Source organism: Erythrolamprus reginae, chromosome 2 (genome assembly GCF_031021105.1).
Source record: "Erythrolamprus reginae isolate rEryReg1 chromosome 2, rEryReg1.hap1, whole genome shotgun sequence".
Classification (NCBI taxonomy): Eukaryota; Metazoa; Chordata; class Lepidosauria; order Squamata; family Dipsadidae; genus Erythrolamprus; species Erythrolamprus reginae.
Genome location: NC_091951.1, coordinates 318,659,670 through 318,678,073, shown reverse-complemented (window position 1 = coordinate 318,678,073; position 18,404 = coordinate 318,659,670). Strand labels below are relative to the sequence as shown.

At 34.4% G+C, this 18,404-nt stretch overlaps 1 protein-coding gene across 6 annotated transcripts in view; it reads left to right on the top strand.

Annotated features, from left to right (window-relative positions):
• The window catches only part of MAST4 (microtubule associated serine/threonine kinase family member 4), a 242,603-nt gene that overhangs the window by 111,951 nt on the left and 112,248 nt on the right, over positions 1–18,404 (top strand). The window contains exon 1 of one of the 6 annotated variants that reach the window (XM_070743264.1): positions 14,783–15,196. The exons of 4 other annotated variants lie outside the window; for them this stretch is intronic. In XM_070743264.1, the coding sequence (XP_070599365.1) occupies positions 15,111–15,196 (86 nt within the window). In that variant the 5' untranslated portion in view covers positions 14,783–15,110. Of the gene's footprint in view, positions 1–14,782; positions 15,197–18,404 lie in introns of those variants that run through there. One more of the 6 variants, XM_070743265.1, reaches the window with a different exon arrangement.

Genomic DNA, 18,404 nt, shown 5'->3' with positions numbered 1-18,404 from the left:
TTTAAAAAAAATCTAATAGTTTTTGTGACTCTTTGTCCTCTAACATGAAAACCGTTTGTGCCAAGCAGTGCTTGTTAGAACATTGGAAATGAGTAGCTTGATATTCTAATTGGAACGCTTTCTTGCTGCTAGCTAAATGAGTGCACTGCACTTGGTGGTTAATCTAGACGAAAGCAGCTGACATTTTTGCATGACAGCTAGAAGTGGAAGGACCCAAATTTACAGAGCTTCCTCCCCCAAGAGTTTGTTAGACCATTCCTTTATAATGGCTCATTTGGGCTCTCTGTCATCACCAGGATGCTGCCACTGAATGTTTGTCATGGTTACAGTAGAATGTGTTAACCTAACAGCCATGAAAGCCCAACGGGAAAGGCTGCAAATTCCAGGGCTGACCTTGGAGTAAGTATTGTCTGCCTTTTAATATTTTAATGCTTTCTGCATGGCACTAGCTTATTTTACATGTGTTTATGCTGACAAGCTGAAAGCACTGCAGCTTCTGGTTGCAGGAACATTTTCAAAATGTACTGCAGTTGCTTTAGCTTCAAATGTGTCTCTCTAAAGCAGCGATATTGCAGGATATTTTTAACGATACTGCTTATTTCAGATTTGCTGTATCTAAATGCATGAATCTGGGCATCATAAATATATTGAGATAACCATCCTTCTGTAGGCCATGGTGATTCTTTTCTGTCTATCATTCTCCACCTACCCACCCCCCATCGGTTACTATTTGTTTATCCAAATGCTGCATTTTTTAAAGGCCTTTTTTTCCTGGCAAATAATAGAGAGAGCTCTTAGACCAGAAGAGGAATGCTATTTGTGAAAAATCATTAAATATGATCTCTCGCTTTTTTTTTTACTGAGCAGCAGAATATCCTTTAACTATATTGTATAGTGACATTTTTGTTCAGTATTAGAGACTTTAAGCTAAATATATTTTGCTGGATAAAGGCTTTGCTTACTATCTGCTAGAAATGATAGATTCATTTGTGTGATTCTACCCTCCATTTATAAAACAATTACATAAATATATTCATAGTGCATCATATAGACCTTTATGGCCATCCCTGTCAAAAGTATATTTCTTCTATTTAAACAGTCCAAACTTAAATACATTTAATTTCGAGTTTCAAAATTTACTGCATGGGTATATAACTATATGCGTGTGTGCATAGGTACACAAATAAAATATTCTCTTAAGATTTCATGTTGGTAGTGATTGAATACAGTTCATTTTAAATATCAGTTGTGTTATTGTGCAAAAAGAACAGGTTATCTGTAGTTTAAGCTATTTAACCATAGGCTATGGAATGAATTTTGGGTGTCTAGAGACTGTTTCATATATTCCTGCTGTTACATGCAGAATCAATTTCTTTGAGTTATAACTAATGAAAAGCAATATTGCTTTAAAGTGGATATTCTGCTGGTTTTTATATTTCAGATAACTGTATTACAAAACATTGATTTTCAATGTATTTATTTATAATGGCTGCAATTTTATATCAGTTTATTGAAGAGTAAGTCTTCAATACTTCTGTGTATGGATTAATAAGATTCTATTATTTTGAAATATTTGGAGAAAAACTTATTGCTGCAAAGTTTATTGGTTATTTATTAATTATATGGTTATAATTTTAGACACTCGGTGCTTCAGCAAACTTTAAATTTTTTGAGATGAAGTGTTTGTTCCCAACTTCATTTTCTGTCCCAATGCTTATAGGTAAACCAGTTAATTAATACATATTTTAAAGCATTTAATCTCAAATTTTAATACAAACATTTACTTGTTAAACTTCAGAATTTTAAACAAAAAATGGAACTCAATCCCCTTGTATATTTTTCATTATTAATGTTGAAACTAACTTAGAAGAATTGATGTTCTCCTTGCAAACTTCCATTTTCTGTTACTTTAATTCTACTAAATAATAAGATTCATTATTTTTATTTTGATATTAATCTTTTTCTATTGGTAGTCATGTTAATGTGATTCCTGAAGCATTGTTATCATGCAAAATTATTCTTGGAGAAATGCTAAAACATAAAGAAAATTGTCACTATAAAACATTTTTGTCAAATATAGAAATTAATAAAATCAAAATTTATAATTTAACAATCAGAAATGCTTAAGTTCACCTCACTGATTCGAACTCAAGCAGCAATTTGTTTGTTTGTTCTTATTTATTTATTTATTTGTTTGTTTGTTATTTATTTGTTTGTTTGTTTGAATTTATATTGCCACCTATTCTCCCATAGTGACTCAAGGTGGCTTACAGAATATAAAACCTCATTTAAAACAATAAAAACTAACAAAAAGAATCAAATTAATACAGTACAATATAACAAAATCTCTTCGAGCCAAGTCATGAGTTCAGGAAAACCTTTATATTATGCACCGTGTCTGGGGTAGTGCTACCCCATCCAAGACCAAAAATGGAAATTCTGCTCCCCATCCAGCCCCTAACAGCCTCTAGGCCAGTGATGGCGAACCTATGGCACGGATGCCACAGGTGACACACGGAGCCATATCTGCTGGCATGTGAGCTGTTGCCAGTCAGCTGATTTTGCCTCATAGAGAGGCTCTAGGAGAGTGTTTTTTGCTTCTAGAAAGCCTCCGGGGGAGGAGTTTTTACCATTTTCAGGCTCCAGGGAAGCCTTTGAAACTTGGGGAGGGTGAAACATGAGCCTACTGAACCCACCAGAAGTTGGGAAGAAGGCTGTTTCCAGATTTCAGGGGCCTCCAGGCATGGAGAAAGCTGTTTTTGTACTCCCCAGGTATTGAATTATGAGTGTGGCACTTGTGCATGTGAGATAATGTGCACCCACGCTCTTTCGGCACTCGAGGAAAAAAAGGTTTGCCATCACTGCTCTAGGCACTGCAAGAGGGAGGACATGACATCACTTAATTCTAGTTACTAAATTTACAAGACACTTTGAAAAGCAGATAAAATATTTTCAATAATGTATTAAAATTAAGTGTGCATGTGTTTGATACTGTAGGTTTTTTTAGAACATATTTTTCACAAATGGCATTCTCAAAAGCCAAAAAGAGCATTTTTAAACATTACTACTTATTTTAAAAAAATTATTTGCAATGTTTTGATTATTTCTATACCTTCTTCAACAGATGCAATTATAAATATTTAATTCACAGTTGTGCAGTGCAGCATGCTACTTGGGATGATTAAACCTGAGACATGACAGAAAAGTTCTTTTAAAGTTCTCTTAGATATGGAAATTTAGAATCAGTGGTGCTTGACTGAAAATAAGTATATTTTTAACTACTTTTAAAAAAAGTATTTAAAAATTTATTATAATTTTATTATAATTTTTTATAATAAAAACATTTGCATGCTTAACACAGTTTTATCTTCAGTGCAAAAATCTGATTATCAGAGAAATATTAAAAATAGAGTTTGCAATCTTTACTAAAGCATGCTTTTTAAAATCAAGATAGAGAAAACAGGTTCCTATTGATTATCCTGAAGCCCAAAGCCTGCTATTATTATTATTAATTATTATTATTATTATTATTATTATTATTATTATTATTATTATTATTATTCAGAGGAGTCGCTAGAACTAACCTTCTGAATTCAGTCTAACTAGAGCTTTTAATGGTTTTCTATCATTAGAGATGACATTATTTTAACTTTCAGTCTCACCCCAAGAAGTCTGAGCCCAACCCCAACCAGCCCCTGCAGTCCATGCAGTCCTCTGTTCGCTTTTCATTTTTGGAGGTAAGCAACTATACTTCCATTGTTATAGTTTTCTTCATTCCACATCATAGAAAAGGAGAAAGTGAATAACTGAAATATTTATATGTGTGTTTTAAAGTAAACTATTACAGTATATACAAATAACTAAAGTACAAGGGCAGAATAAGAAATGTTAGCAATGTGCTTGGATTAGAAAAATGAAATAAATACAGATTGGTGTCTGGAGAACTAATAATAATCACAATAATCCAGTTAACCTATCACAGTAAAGAAAACTGAGCATGTTTAATATTCATTTCAGTAATCTCTATGCCAAAGGTTCATTCTGGAGCCAGTATTGAGCCATGAAACACTTCTTCGTCCAAATAATATGTTTCTAGAAAATGCATTGTATTAAAGATTCTCATTCAGGCAAATTCCAATATAAACATTTAATAATTCCTATATAAACATTTAATAATTCCTATATAAACATTTAATAATTCCTATATAAACATTTAATAATTCAAATTTTGTTCAGAATATTTAAATAGTCTGAAAATTATGTGCATTGTATTTATGATAGCATGAGATACTGATATAAGATACAATGTTAGTAATAGCAGCATACAATAGCTAATTCAGAATTACTTTTCTGAAATCTCTTTGGAAATTGTGCATGCATAACACCTGCTGTCATTACCTATCTTATATCACCGAATCGCCTCACATATTATAAAAAGTTTGGAGAAAAGAGCATTTTGATGCAGTTTGCAAAGCCTATTGTGTTTAGGCACATGTCCCTTCCTGCTCAGATGGAATTCTAATTTACTGAAATGGATTTCTATCAGTTTGCCTAACCAATATTCAGAGGGCAACAAGTATGATCAAGAAAATGGAGTACTTCCCTTATGAAACCAGGTTGTAATGCCTTGGTTTCTTCAGCCTTGAAAGACAGCATTTAAGAGGTGACTTGATCGAAGTGTATAAAATCATGCATGGGATAGAAAAGGTGGGTAGAGAAAAATTCTTTTCTCTATCACACAATACTAGGACGAGGGGGCACTCGCTAAAGCTCATAGGTAAGAAAATAAGGACAAATAAAGAGAAATATTTATTCACCCTTGATAGCTTCAAGGCAGGATTAGACAGATTCACGGATGCCAAGTTAATCGGTGGTTATTGAAACGGATGTCCATGTGCCGCCTCTATGTTGGTTGAGGCAGGCAGGATTCCCTTGAGTACCATTTGTTGGGTATCAAGGGAAAGGGAGGGTCTTGCTTTCTCTTTCTGCTCAAGATCTCCATGTACAATTGGTGGGCCACTGTGTGACACAGAATGCTGAACTCGATGGGCTTTGGCCTGATTCAGCATGGCTCTTCTTATGTTCTCATGTACTATGGAGCCTCTTGAAGTGAAGAAAGGAGTTGATGCATAATTGTGAAACTAATTAGGAATGACTTTATGAATGAGTTCATGGAAAAGAACATAAGATGTTATATAAATAAAAGAGATGTTTATATTTTTTAAAAAGAAAACATTTGCTAATGAAAAATCAAGTTAGCCACTCAAATGACTCATCTAATTAGCTTTGTGAAGGACATGATGCATTCATTTTGGAAATAATATGTAATACTGTTCTTCAATCTGAAGCTTGATTCTGAGGAATAAGCAATGGACCCAGATTAGCCCACCATGCACTGAATTAAAACACTTTCCATGAAACACTAAACCCAAATGTGTTTGTTCTGGTAATGCTCAGAGAGATGGCAAATCCCCTTGAAAGCTGTAGAATGGAGAGCTTCCACTCCATTACTTCAGAGCTACAGATAACTTTTTTTACAAAATAGATCAGACAGGTTTTATATGTTCCAGATTGTAATCCTCTAGACCAGGGCTATCAAACTCAAGGTCTGGAGGTCAGATCTGGTCCGCAAGCAGCCTTCCTGCGCTTCATTTTCACTGGCATAGGGTTGCAGGAGGCCATCACAGCTGAAAACGGAGCTCGGGAGCCCATTTTTGCTGGCAGAGCGCTTGGGCCCACGCCCAGCCTGTTCCCCTGAGGTCAAACACAACCCTGATGTGACCCTCGTTGAAATAGAATTTGACACCCCTGCTCTAGTTAGCATTAAATTGTTGCAAAGAGTTGGACCTGTTGGTGAAAGTTCCTTGTGGGAAAAGAAATTACAATTATCATACAGAATTTCATATTTCCTGTATAAACCTGTTGTTTATTTACAATTTAGCATTCAGAGTCTTTGATTATAACTTTAAAAAATAATTATGTTTAAAATATTTACTTAAACAAAAATTAGTGACCAATTCCAGATCTAAATGACCATTATTCTAACAAGTAGGTAGATCTGCGGCTTCAATGAAATTAGTTTTACAATTTATATCTATGAATCTGAAGAAAGCATTCAGCAATTTAATAGAAGAAATGCAAAGAATATGAATATTTATTATGTAACAAAATAAACTAAGTATATTGTATATTTTTTCCAGCTCTGATTTTTTTTGCAAAGAATTGTTAGCAATATTAGTTTGAAGCAAATATTTAGCCATATGTAAGATTATTTCATATAGCAGATACTGTGTTATCATAGTCTACTTAACTTTTGCATTCCCACTTTTTTTGCCTTATGATTGTTGTACATATTCCTGATAAGTTGGAGGATGATATTGAGGACTCGGATTCAGATAGTGTTTATGAATTAGCGGGGAGGGGGGGGGGCTGGGTTACAGATAGTAGAACAGGTGGGAGGCCAACCACAGGATGGGGCTATGAGTTCAGGATCTAGCGAGGGAGAATCAGACGCTTGCTGGGTTAACCCTAAATTCAGAAGGGCCCAAAAACATAGAGAACAGAGGTCTGGAAGAAGATATTAAGGAGAGGAATGTGTTAAACACTGTAGTGATGTATTTGGCACGTCAGGGGGTCAGTGGAGAAGAAGGGTGGAGTTTCAACATTGCCGAAGGGAAGATGGCTGTATTTCTTGCAGCTATCAAGTAAGCAAAAGGATTTTGTGTTGTTAACAGTCAGTTCTGCTGTTTTTCAAAGTCATGCTGTTAGGAAAATAAATCTTGTTAAATGCAGCAGGAGAAGGAATGTGAGAAATACAGCTAAGAGAGATAACGGACTGAGTCCATGTATGGAATGTGTTTGAATTACAGGAGAGCAGAGGAATAAATGGAGTTTCTTTATTCATGAAATGATGCATTTAATAAGAGTTATTTGTAATTGCTAAATTTCTACCAGAAACCAGAACAATGATGAGTAGCAATCTCTATTCCATCATTTTTAATTTAAAAGGACAGCTGTCTCTTTGATTAAATGTCCACCACGAAAGGTGTTTTTACTTTTTACTCTTAAAAGAGGAATTATCCTCCCAAAAAAGACAAGCAAACGCTCTCAGATATGGCTTCATGTGCCACCTGGGGCACCTGTGCCATAGATTTCGCCATCACTGGTATAGTATAGTCTGAGTATTGTATTGGCAGTTCTGTATTAGCAAATACTTCAGAAGAAAAGGATTTAGGGGTAGTGATTTCTGACAGTCTCAAAATGGGTGAACAGTGCAGTCAGGCAGTAGGGAAAGCAAGTAGGATGCTTGGCTGCATAGCTAGAGGTATAACAAGCAGGAAGAGGGAGATTATGATCCCGCTATATAGAATGCTGGTGAGACCACATTTGGAATACTGTGTTCAGTTCTGGAGACCTCACCTACAAAAAGATATTGACAAAATTGAACGGGTCCAAAGACGGGCTACAAGAATGGTGGAAGGTCTTAAGCATAAAACGTATCCAGAAAGACTTAATGAACTCAATCTGTATAGTCTGGAGGACAGAAGGAAAAGGGGGGACATGATCGAAACATTTAAATATATTAAAGGGTTAAATAAGGTCCAGGAGGGAAGTGTTTTTAATAGGAAAGTGAACACAAGAACAAGGGGACACAATCTGAAGTTAGTTGGGGGAAAGATCAAAAGCAACATGAGAAAATATTATTTTACTGAAAGAGTAGTAGATCCTTGGAACAAACTTCCAGCAGACGTGGTAGATAAATCCACAGTAACTGAATTTAAACATGCCTGGGATAAACATATATCCATCCTAAGATAAAATACAGAAAATAGTATAAGGGCAGACTAGATGGACCATGAGGTCTTTTTCTGCCGTCAGACTTCTATGTTTCTATGTCTATGAAACCTGTGCCCAAAGTATGCTCTCAAAGGCTAGAGTGCTTTTAGATGATTTCTAGCCCTTTAAATTATACTAGAAATAAGCTGGCAATCTGTGTTGTTGATGTGGAGTATGTTTTCATAAGTTAACAGTCCACCAGACATTTGGCTCCTACATCAGCTGTAGATTCTGCACAGCATTCAAAAGTGCTTCCATATAAAAACATATTGTATGAATAAGCAGAACATTTACCTTCTTCTCTTCACATATGATTGAAATTGTTGACATAACAAAAGGTACTTTTGGCAATATTGATATTCCTTAGCCAGTATTAGTAGACCCTCCTGACCTTCACTTCTAAAGGCACTATTTATTCACTGCTGCTGGATACAGGACTTAGAAATGACACAAAGCTAGGATTAGAAAGCTTACCAATTTTATTGGCTTTTTGTATATTAAATGTGATTTTAAAACCCCACTTGAAAGTGAGTCATATTTGTGAATGCAAATTCGCTAACGCAGGGTAAGCTGGGTTTTTTAGGAGTGGGGTGGGGAATAACATTACATACCAATATCCGTGAATATGAAAGGCTTGCTACATTTGCTAAACAAAGAAACTGCCAAACACATATGGCTCTTCCCACAAACATCACGATCAAATGAGGAAATAAGGAGATATGCTAATAATTGTGGGAGGGTATTGTCCTGGCATGCCAGGTGTTGTTATACTAGTTGCTTATTTTTTAACTTTTTTTGTCTTGTTAGATCCTCCAGGGTTATGGTTTCTAATACTGATGGCTATAAATTACTATTAAATATAGTGCCCTGGCATGTACTTTCTAAGATATTTCAACTTTGCAATTCCTGATAGATATCACCAATTATTTTGGAACACTTGTAGGCAGTGAAGGGCTACCACACTGCCTATGCTTATGTATTTTCTTTCAACATCTTTCAGTGCAAATTGGGTGCTCTGGGGTGTAGCTCCATTTTGGCTGCCCCACTGCATTCCTCCATGTCTGGGCAGTAGCTCACCCCTGCTTGTCGGCTACCTGTTCTCTAGTTCTATTTTGGTTTTCTTATTAACAGACTGAAATGTACTCAAAACTTCCACCCTGTGGCGTAAAGGTGGTTTGCTTTTCTCTGGGTATTTTTTTTGTGTGTGTGTCTGTTCACTCCTAGTAATTGCTCAGGGGTGGGTTCTATTTTTTTAACTACTGGTTCTGTGGGCGTGGCTTATTTTGTGGATATGTCTTCATGGTCATGTGATGGTGGCTGTAGCTTCATAGTGCTGTGAGTGGGTGGGCATAGCTTCACAGTTATGTGACAGGGTGGGCATGGCCAACTCAATGTCAGTCACATCAAGGAGTGCTTCATCTGGCCCCTTCCCTCCAAGCCATTTCTTATCACACCCAGCCTCAGCGTATCTATAGTTCTGTAAAAATATTGTTCACATTTTTTCAATTGTATTATCTACATACTATAGTACCACTGAAAGTAGGAAATGGCTTACATGCTTTGCCTGAGAGTGTGATAAGCAACAGGCTACCAGAAAGAAGGGGGGTGGCGGTGATGTATTTTTCAAAACACCGGAAGGCAAAACAAGAAACAATGGATGGAAACTGAACAAAGAGAGAATCATCCTAAAACTAAGGAGAAATTTCCTGATAGTGAGAACCAATATAGGTGCAGAAATATTTAAGCCATAATTTCTTCGGAGAGGGGCTGCATACAAATCTAATAAAGTATTATTATTATTATTATTATTATTATTATTATTATTATTATTATTATTATTCACATATAAAATGATGTACAAAATACTTTCCCCTCCCTCTTTCTTTCTTTCTTTCTTTCTTTCTTTCTTTCTTTCTTTCTTTCTTTCTTTCTTCTCTATTCTCTAAGAGAAAGATGAAAGCAGTCACAAGGATGAATTAAGTCTTTTTCCAAAACTTAAAACGGGATTCCAACAAAAACCTCTAGGTCAGTATCAAACAAGGAATGGAAGGCAAGCCAGGAATGGAAGGCTAGGATTAGGGATGCTAAGATGAAGCGAGGAAAGCTAAGGTTCACAGTTGAACAAAGGCTTTCAACGGAAGTAAAAAAAATAACAAAAAAAGAGCTTCTTCCAGCATATTAAAAACAAGAAAAAAGTCAAGGAAACAATTGGTCCATTGCTGGGAATAAGTGGGCAAGAAGGTGACAAGCAAGAGGGAGAAATCAGAGCTACTTAACTCCCAAGTTAAAATAGGGAAGATAATGTTAAGTGGATACCTGCCTACCCTAGATAAGTTAAAACACCAGGACTGGATGGATTATACCTCAAGATTCTGAAGAACTGGAAGATAAGATTTCAAAACCACTGAAATATATCTTTCAAAGATCCTGGAGCACCAGGGAACTTCCAGAGGACTGGAAAAGAGCTGATGTATTTCCCATCTTCAAGAAAAGGGAAAAAATAGATCCAGGAAATTACAGACCTATTAGCCTGACCTCAATACCAGGGAAGATTCTTGGAAAGATAATCAAGCAACAAATCAACGAACACCTAGAAACAAAGTAATAACCAAAAGCCAACATGAGTTTGTCAAAAACATATCATACCAGACTAATCTTTATTGCATTCTTTGAAAAAGTGTCAAAATTAGTGGACCAGAGGAATACTGTTGATATAATTTACTAGATCTTCAGTAAGGCATTTGGTAAAGTATACCATAACCTACTACTAAATAAAATAGAAAAATGTGGTTAGACAGCAACACCACCAGATGGATTCAAAACAGGCTGATCAACCACACTCAACATGTAGTGCTCAATGGAACTGCATCTACAAGGAGGGAAGTACTCTGCTCTGTTTTAGGTCCAGTACTCTTCAACATGTTCATTAATTACTTGGAAAAGGGGATAGATGGGAACTCACCAGATTTGCAGATGACACCAAACTGGCAGGAATAGCCAACACTCCAGAAGATAGACTCAAGAAAGATCTTGACAGTTGAATTTTGGACTTTATCTAATAAAATGAAATTAAATGGTGAAAAAAGTAAGGTTCTAATTTAGGCAAAACCAAAATGCACAGGTACAGTATATCTGGTACCATAGGTGCCACCATCTTGTTTTTTGAATTTCATTTATCAAATATGATAAAATATTTGTTCATTAAATATATAATTTCTCATTTATTAATCGATTTTAATGCAATCTGTTTACTGAATTTTATTGGCTTATTTTTACAAATATGTAACAATTGCTATAATAGAATTAATAACAGATAATTAATCCTCCATTACTGTTGGCTATTCAGAACCTTCCAGTTTAAAGCTCTAATGAAAAAGATATCCTAAATTATAGAAAGATGAACTTGTGTGCAGGTAGAAATATATTATACAATTATTACTTTGAAGGCTACCCAATGAATCTCTTTTTTCTTGATCTCTTGGAGATAGATCCAACAATGTCACTTCACATCTTCTCCATGTTAGGTGGACAGTTTCTGATTGGAACAGATAAACATAAAGGCAGTGAGAACGCAACAAGTACCTAGTTATGATATATAATAATAACTAGGTTATTATATCAGATCAAAATAATAGAGGTTCAAGAGCAAAATACTTCTGCTGTTATCTTATCAGTATAAGCATACATGTACATGTTGGTGTTTGAACAAGCAGGAGTGTTTGAATGAATGAATTATCTTTATTACTGTATAGGTCACTGGCTCCAGACAACAGAAATATAATAACTCAATAAAACATATGCCATAAAAAGGGCTGTGGTCATGCCCAATCTATTTGCTGTCAACGAACCTTGATTTCTTGAAGCTACTATTGCAAACTTAGCAATGGCAAGGGTTGTCTTAAGAAATTTATTTGTCAAAGTTTATATATATTTTTGTCCATCCAGGAAATGGACTAAAAATGATGTAGTAAGCCCTTGGAAATTTGTTTCCAAGATTATTACACAATCATCTGTCAAAATCAGTATCAATAAATATTCTATAGGTCTGTTTTTGAGGCTGGGAACTTTGCTTTTACAAAGCACTTATCATTGCATTGATATAACTGTGTTGAGTGGCTGAAGGACACTATGCAATGTGGACCTATACTGTAATTATTGTCTGGTTTTGCTTGATATTCATGGTGTTATAAAGATTAGTTTAACATTCTTTTGAATTCTTTTCTAAAAACTTGAAACTTGGTCATTGTATGAAAATTAGGCAAAATAATTTTCTATATGCAACATAATTTGTTTCCCTCCCTCCCCCCTTCCTATCCAAAGTATACATTTAAAAATATTTTTATTGATGTACAATTACTTCAATGTACAAGTAATTCTTCTAACCAAAGCCATGTTATATTTCCTTTCAGTGGAACAATATAGATATTAACCTAATGTCTGCTTTTTTTTCATTAAAAAACTATTATTTGATATGTAATTCAAGGCACCAGAGCACACCCTAACAGAAATTTACAATGTGTAACAATATTGGATGCTTGTCTAATTTTAATTCAGCATTATATAATTAAAAATTAGTTTTGCGATGGGGAAATTATAGATGACAATTAAATAATGTTTGGCTCTCCCGGAACATGTTACTTTTGTTGGCAGTGTTAGCTTTTCAAAAAGCTGGCAGCTAATAGTGACAGTTTGGTAGCATTTAGGGTAGATTCCTCTGGTACCAGCTTTTTTTCTCACTACTTATTGCTTCTTCTTTCACTATTGTTTGGATTTTAAATCTAAATCAAATGTTATCCTGCTGACAATCTTTACTATTGTAGAAAGAGTAATCACAGTATATATTCATTTGCTCATTAGTAGTATATATTCATTTGCTCATTTGTACAGTAGATCATTTCACAAAATGTATTTTTTACCTCCAATGATAGAAAATGGGAATCATAAGACAAAATTTCAGAATAATGTTTGAAGTGACCTTGAATGTAAACAGGTGCAAATGCTTTGTAAATTAATGCAAAAGTTGTTGTACATACTTGTGTAACTATGTTGTTTAATTACATCTTCATGTGATCAACCTGATTTTTAGAACATTTTTGTGGCAATGACCTTTTAGTTAAATCCAAGGTTATTAAGCAAACCTATTGATTATCATAAATTGTTGTAAATTGCGGCCATGTGCCCATAGGCCCTGTAACAATTGGACCACCAATATGAGCCAACTGTTGAATGACTAAAATGTGGTCACATAAACCATGGTGCCCTCTCCCCCTCTCCCCCGGGGAATCATTGGACTTTTGGAACTGGGTTGTAAGTTGCTTTGGGGTGTTCCTTTGTAACTTCAACTTGAAGTTACAAAGGTTGCAAGTTGAGGACTGCCTGTAATTAACATTAGATAAAACATAAAGTGAATTTAGTGTTTTGAACTGAAACAAAGAAACTGAATCAGGAACTAAGGATTCATTTATTTGACTTGCTGTATATAGCTGCCCAGCCATAACTTGGAACAGATAATAAAACAGCAAAATCCTTAAAAACAACTAGAAAAACACAAGATAAACTTTTGGCATGCCAGCATAGTTTTTTTCTCAATGTCAACACTGTACCTCATTGGGTTATGCAGAGATCTAGTTTCAGAGAAGGAAAATGGATTTGAAGCATAATTGGTATGCATACATTGCATTTCTAACATTTTTTAAGTACACATTTTCCTTTTCTGGAAAATAGAATTCCCTTTTTTAAGGAATTGCTGACAAGTGTGACATGCACAAATAATCTGCATCACCTTTTTCCTCCTTAAATTTAGATTAATGCACATATCCATTGGGTGTACTGAATTCATAAAAATCTGGAATACTGTACTGTCTTTTTTTATCATGTAGTGAGTGAGTACTGAATAAGCATGAAGGTGCTTCAAAGTGAAAGAAGCTCACTTGGGTGTGTACTTTTAGTCATTAAATAGTTTCTCCGACCTCACCCAAACTTTTGAATTGATTGTGAGAATATAATAAAGTTAATGTATCTGAGAGAGATTATACTCATCTTGGAGTGGGTGGTTAAGTCCAGGTTGTGGAACATTTGGCAGGAAAATACTGAGGCGGTTTCCTTCTTATATTCTGCTTACTCCATCTGCACTGTAAAATGTTTTCATTTTTCCAATTTCACTTTCAGTCTTGGCAGTCAGAATATGATCGGATATATTACTTTAAAATTTAGAAAGTGCAAGACTATGAACATAACCATCCCTGTTGTACTTTTCCTTTAAAAAAAATTAATATGTTTTGGTATTCAAATAGTGCTGTACTAAGCACCATTCCTAAATTGTCTATAATTTGATAGTACTGTAGTTTCATTAAAGTAATATTTTTCAGCAAGTAAATATTGAAAAGTGTTTTGCTTTGAATATAAGTGATTATTGCTGGATGAATATACTTCAATAACCCAGTATTCATTTGTAGAAAAATATAAATATTTATAAGTTCCTCTCATTTGAATGAAATGATTTATTCACATACCTCTTACGAAATTCTTCTTTTAATAAATAACTCCTAGAATTCTTTACTAATATCCGCAACAGGCAATTTAAAGAAGTGAGACCTTTTCCCCTCTTCCTTAGTAAACCACACTGTTTTAATTTTCAATCTTTTATTAATCAGAAATACAAGTTCAATGATGATAGATTGAAATCCTGGAAAAATCCCTGAGAGACAAGCTCATTCCAAAAATTATTTGGGGGAGCAATTGTATGGTCTTTAGCTTTTCTAATATTAAAGAATGCTAAAAATATTAAGAGTGCCCTTTATGTATTGGGCTTTTTAAAAGTAGAATTATATGTTAAACCTATAATAACCGGAAAATTATATAAAAAAACAAAAATGCAGTTCCCCCTCTTGCTGGCTGAGAATGGTATCTTCCAAACAGATGACAAAGTACCTTGGCTGAATCACACGTACAGGAACAGAGTTTCAGCAGAACTGGAATCTAAAAACTATTGTAATGCTTAGAAACACAGAGAGTGTAGAGGGGAAAGGAAAGACTTTTTTGTATGTGGGAGAAAAGGATTTTTTAAAATTACTGTTGTTAGGATTATTATTATTGCTAATGTCTGAATACCCAGCTGTTTGATCTACATTAATATTGTTCGGAGTGGAGTTAATGTTTACATTTTCAGTGGTAAGAGAGAGAGAGAGAGACAATCGAACTTGGATTATTATTATTATTTTCTATTCTCCACTTTTTTAAAATAATTGGTGTGTTAAAAGAAAGAGTATATTGCTATGTCTGATCCAGCGATTTGGAGTGTCCTCTCAAACTTTACATTGCCTCATTTAAGGAGTGGAAACAGGCTCCGTCGAACACAAAGGTAAAACAGAATCCAGAAAACTCTTGTATTGACTTGTCTATTACCTATTTTGTAATTTTTTCTTTTTTTAAAAAAAAAAATACTGTATACAATTCTTTACCAGATACTGTTGTCAAATAGGTTGAAACGCAGGTAAATAGTACTTTAGTAACTTCCTGGTTTTTGTTTCAAGTTTCATACTGCTTTTAATACTTTAATACTAGACTTCTGACTAATTTAAATATAGGTAAAGGGATGAAACTGTTGAATTCAGTAACTACTGTAAATTGTATTGTTTCAAGGTAGTATAATTTTTGTTATGGAAGTTGAGGCATAAATTCAAGTTGGATCAAATTCTTACCTATAGATATTATGATTTATCTTTTATTTTTTTCTTAGAAGTTAATGTGTGGCAAACAGTTAAAAATAGTTACAGAATATATACTTATTTAGAAGCATGATTAGAACTATTTAAATCTATCTTAGGATAGACTGGCGCTGTTGCTTATTTAGATATGTGATAATAGGATCTGCTGAATAATATTGAGACTATTAAGAACATAATAATTATTTCAATCTTATTTTCTAATTTGTATGCATTTGTATGTACAATAATGTATCTATCAAATTACTTGTCTCATGTCTCATGTCTGTTGGAAGCAATATAGTAATAGATGCATCAAAGTAATAACAAAGCAGAAAGAAATACATAACTTTGAAGTAGTAGTGAAATAAGAATTATTTCAAAAACAAAATGCTATTCTGAAATGTGCATGTATTTTCTCATATTAGTGCTTGATTTCAGTAATATGTTTTTATCTATATTTTTGTATACACTTTGCGCCCACTTATCCTTGAACCAACACACTGAAAAGATATAGATGAGTTAAATAATGAAATAATTATTAAATAAATAATTAAATTAGTAAATTATTATGCCACCAGGCTTGAAAATTTGGGCATAGGCAATTTAGAACTGACTGTCTTCAATCCAACTGAAGCATTATACATAAAATTATCTGCTCCAATGGCCTATCTGAAAAATGATTACTTCAACTTCAACCACAACAATACACAAGCACACAATAGATACAAACGTATGGTGAACTGCTCCAAATTTGATTGCAGAAAATACAACTTCAGTAATAGAGTTGTCAATGCCTGGAATGCGCTATCTGGCTGCAGTTTCTTCCCCAAACCCCCAAAACTTTAACCTTAAGACTGTCTACTGTGGACCTTACCTCATTTTTAAGAGGTCTATAAGGGGCGTGCAACTAATATATGCTTGACTAGATAGATGATAGATAGATAGATGATCTACTACTTTTGGGGGAGCAATTGAGAAAATTGCCACATTTATTAGGTAAACTCAGATCTCTTTACCAAGACCAATTAAGAGCCCTATAGCAGTAGATATGGGGGTTTATGTTTATGTTTATGTTTATTTAGATTTGTATGCCGCCCCTCTCCGCAGACTCGGGGCGGCTCACAACAAAGTGCAAAAAATACAATTTATAACAAATCTAAATTTCTACTAAAAACATTTAAAAACCCCATTTCTAAACACACATACATACACACATACCATTCATAAATTGTATATGCCCGGGGGAGATGTCTCAGTTCCCCCATGCCTGGCGACACAGGTGGGTCTTAAGGAGCTTGCGAAAGGCAAGGAGAGTAGGGGCAGTGATAGCTTCAGCTTCTTTTTCAGTTCAATTTTCTCTAGAAATATGTTTACATAATTAATAGTCTGACTTTTTATTTCTATGTTATTTAAGATTGTTAGCTTCAGGTTTATGTAGGGAGTATATATATGAGATATTGGTTGATAAATTATGGGAAACTAAAACTTCTGATCAACCTTTTGGAAGGGTTGGGATGGCTTAGCAGGTAGAGCGCTGTACTGCAGGCCACTGCAGGCTGACTGTAGATCTGTAGGTTAGCGGTTCAAATGTCATCACCGGCTCAAGGTTGACTCAGCCTTCCATCCTTCCGAGGTGGGTAATATGAGGACCCAGATTGTGGAGGCAATATGCAGGCTGTGTTAAAAAGTGCTATTGCTAACATGTTGTAAGCCGCCCTGAAACTAAGGAGAAGGGCGGCATAAAAATTGAATGAATAAATGAATAAATGTATGAATAAATAAATTAAAAAAATAAAAATATTTCAATATTTTATTTCAGTATTCAGTTATTGTATATACACGCCTACATACAGATAGACAGACACTATTTATTTAATATTTAATACTATAAATATTAATAGATATTAATATAGATAGATATTATCTCTCTCTCTCTCTCTCTCTCTCTTTATATATATATATATATATATATATATATATATATATATATATATATATATATATCTGTCTGTCTGCCAACTTATCTACCTATCTATCTCCCTGAATACAGTAGTCCCTCACCTATCGCTGGTGTTACGTACCAGACCTGGCCGCGATAGGTGAAATCCGCGATGGGGAATTTATCGACTGATAGTACTTATTTAAGTATTTATATTGTAATTGTTTGGTAAGTTTTCATTGTTTTAAGTGTTTATAAACCCTTCCCACACAGTATTTATTTTAGATACAGTATTTAAATACAGTATTTACAATTTTAGATTTTTTTTTTTTAAAAAAACCTGCCGATCCAGTTCGGCGGGCTGTTTAAATCTGCCGATCGACTTCCTCAGAAACCTGCGATGAAGTGAAGCCGCAGTAGGTGAAGCGCGGTATAGCGAGGGACTACTTTACTGAAATAAAGTCCTGAAATAAATACTGAAATCAAAAGACTTACAAGTGACCTTCCCCACCCTTCTTCTTATTGTATGTCCACCTTCACATTCTTATATTGATACAAGACACTTCCTGAGTGGTAAATTTAGCAGTCCGCAATTAAATTCTAGATAGCAAGTCTAAAACATAGAAGATATGGACAGAACATGTTTCCAGTCTTCAAAATTCAAGGGCCCTTATGTATAAAATGCTTGGCTTTCAATCCATTTTTCAGGAGCCATTAAAAATTAATAAAAATGAAAATGATTAACAGCTCTGCAGCTAATTTATTACCTATTTAAATTATGGTAAAAATGGCATGGAAGAAAAATAACCTCATACAAGTTAAGTAGAAAGAGTATAATCAAACCAGGTGGCAAGTCCAGAGTCTGGCACTTCACTATAAAATTGGAAGATACTGAAGATAAGTTGTGCTTAAAAATTGGAGAG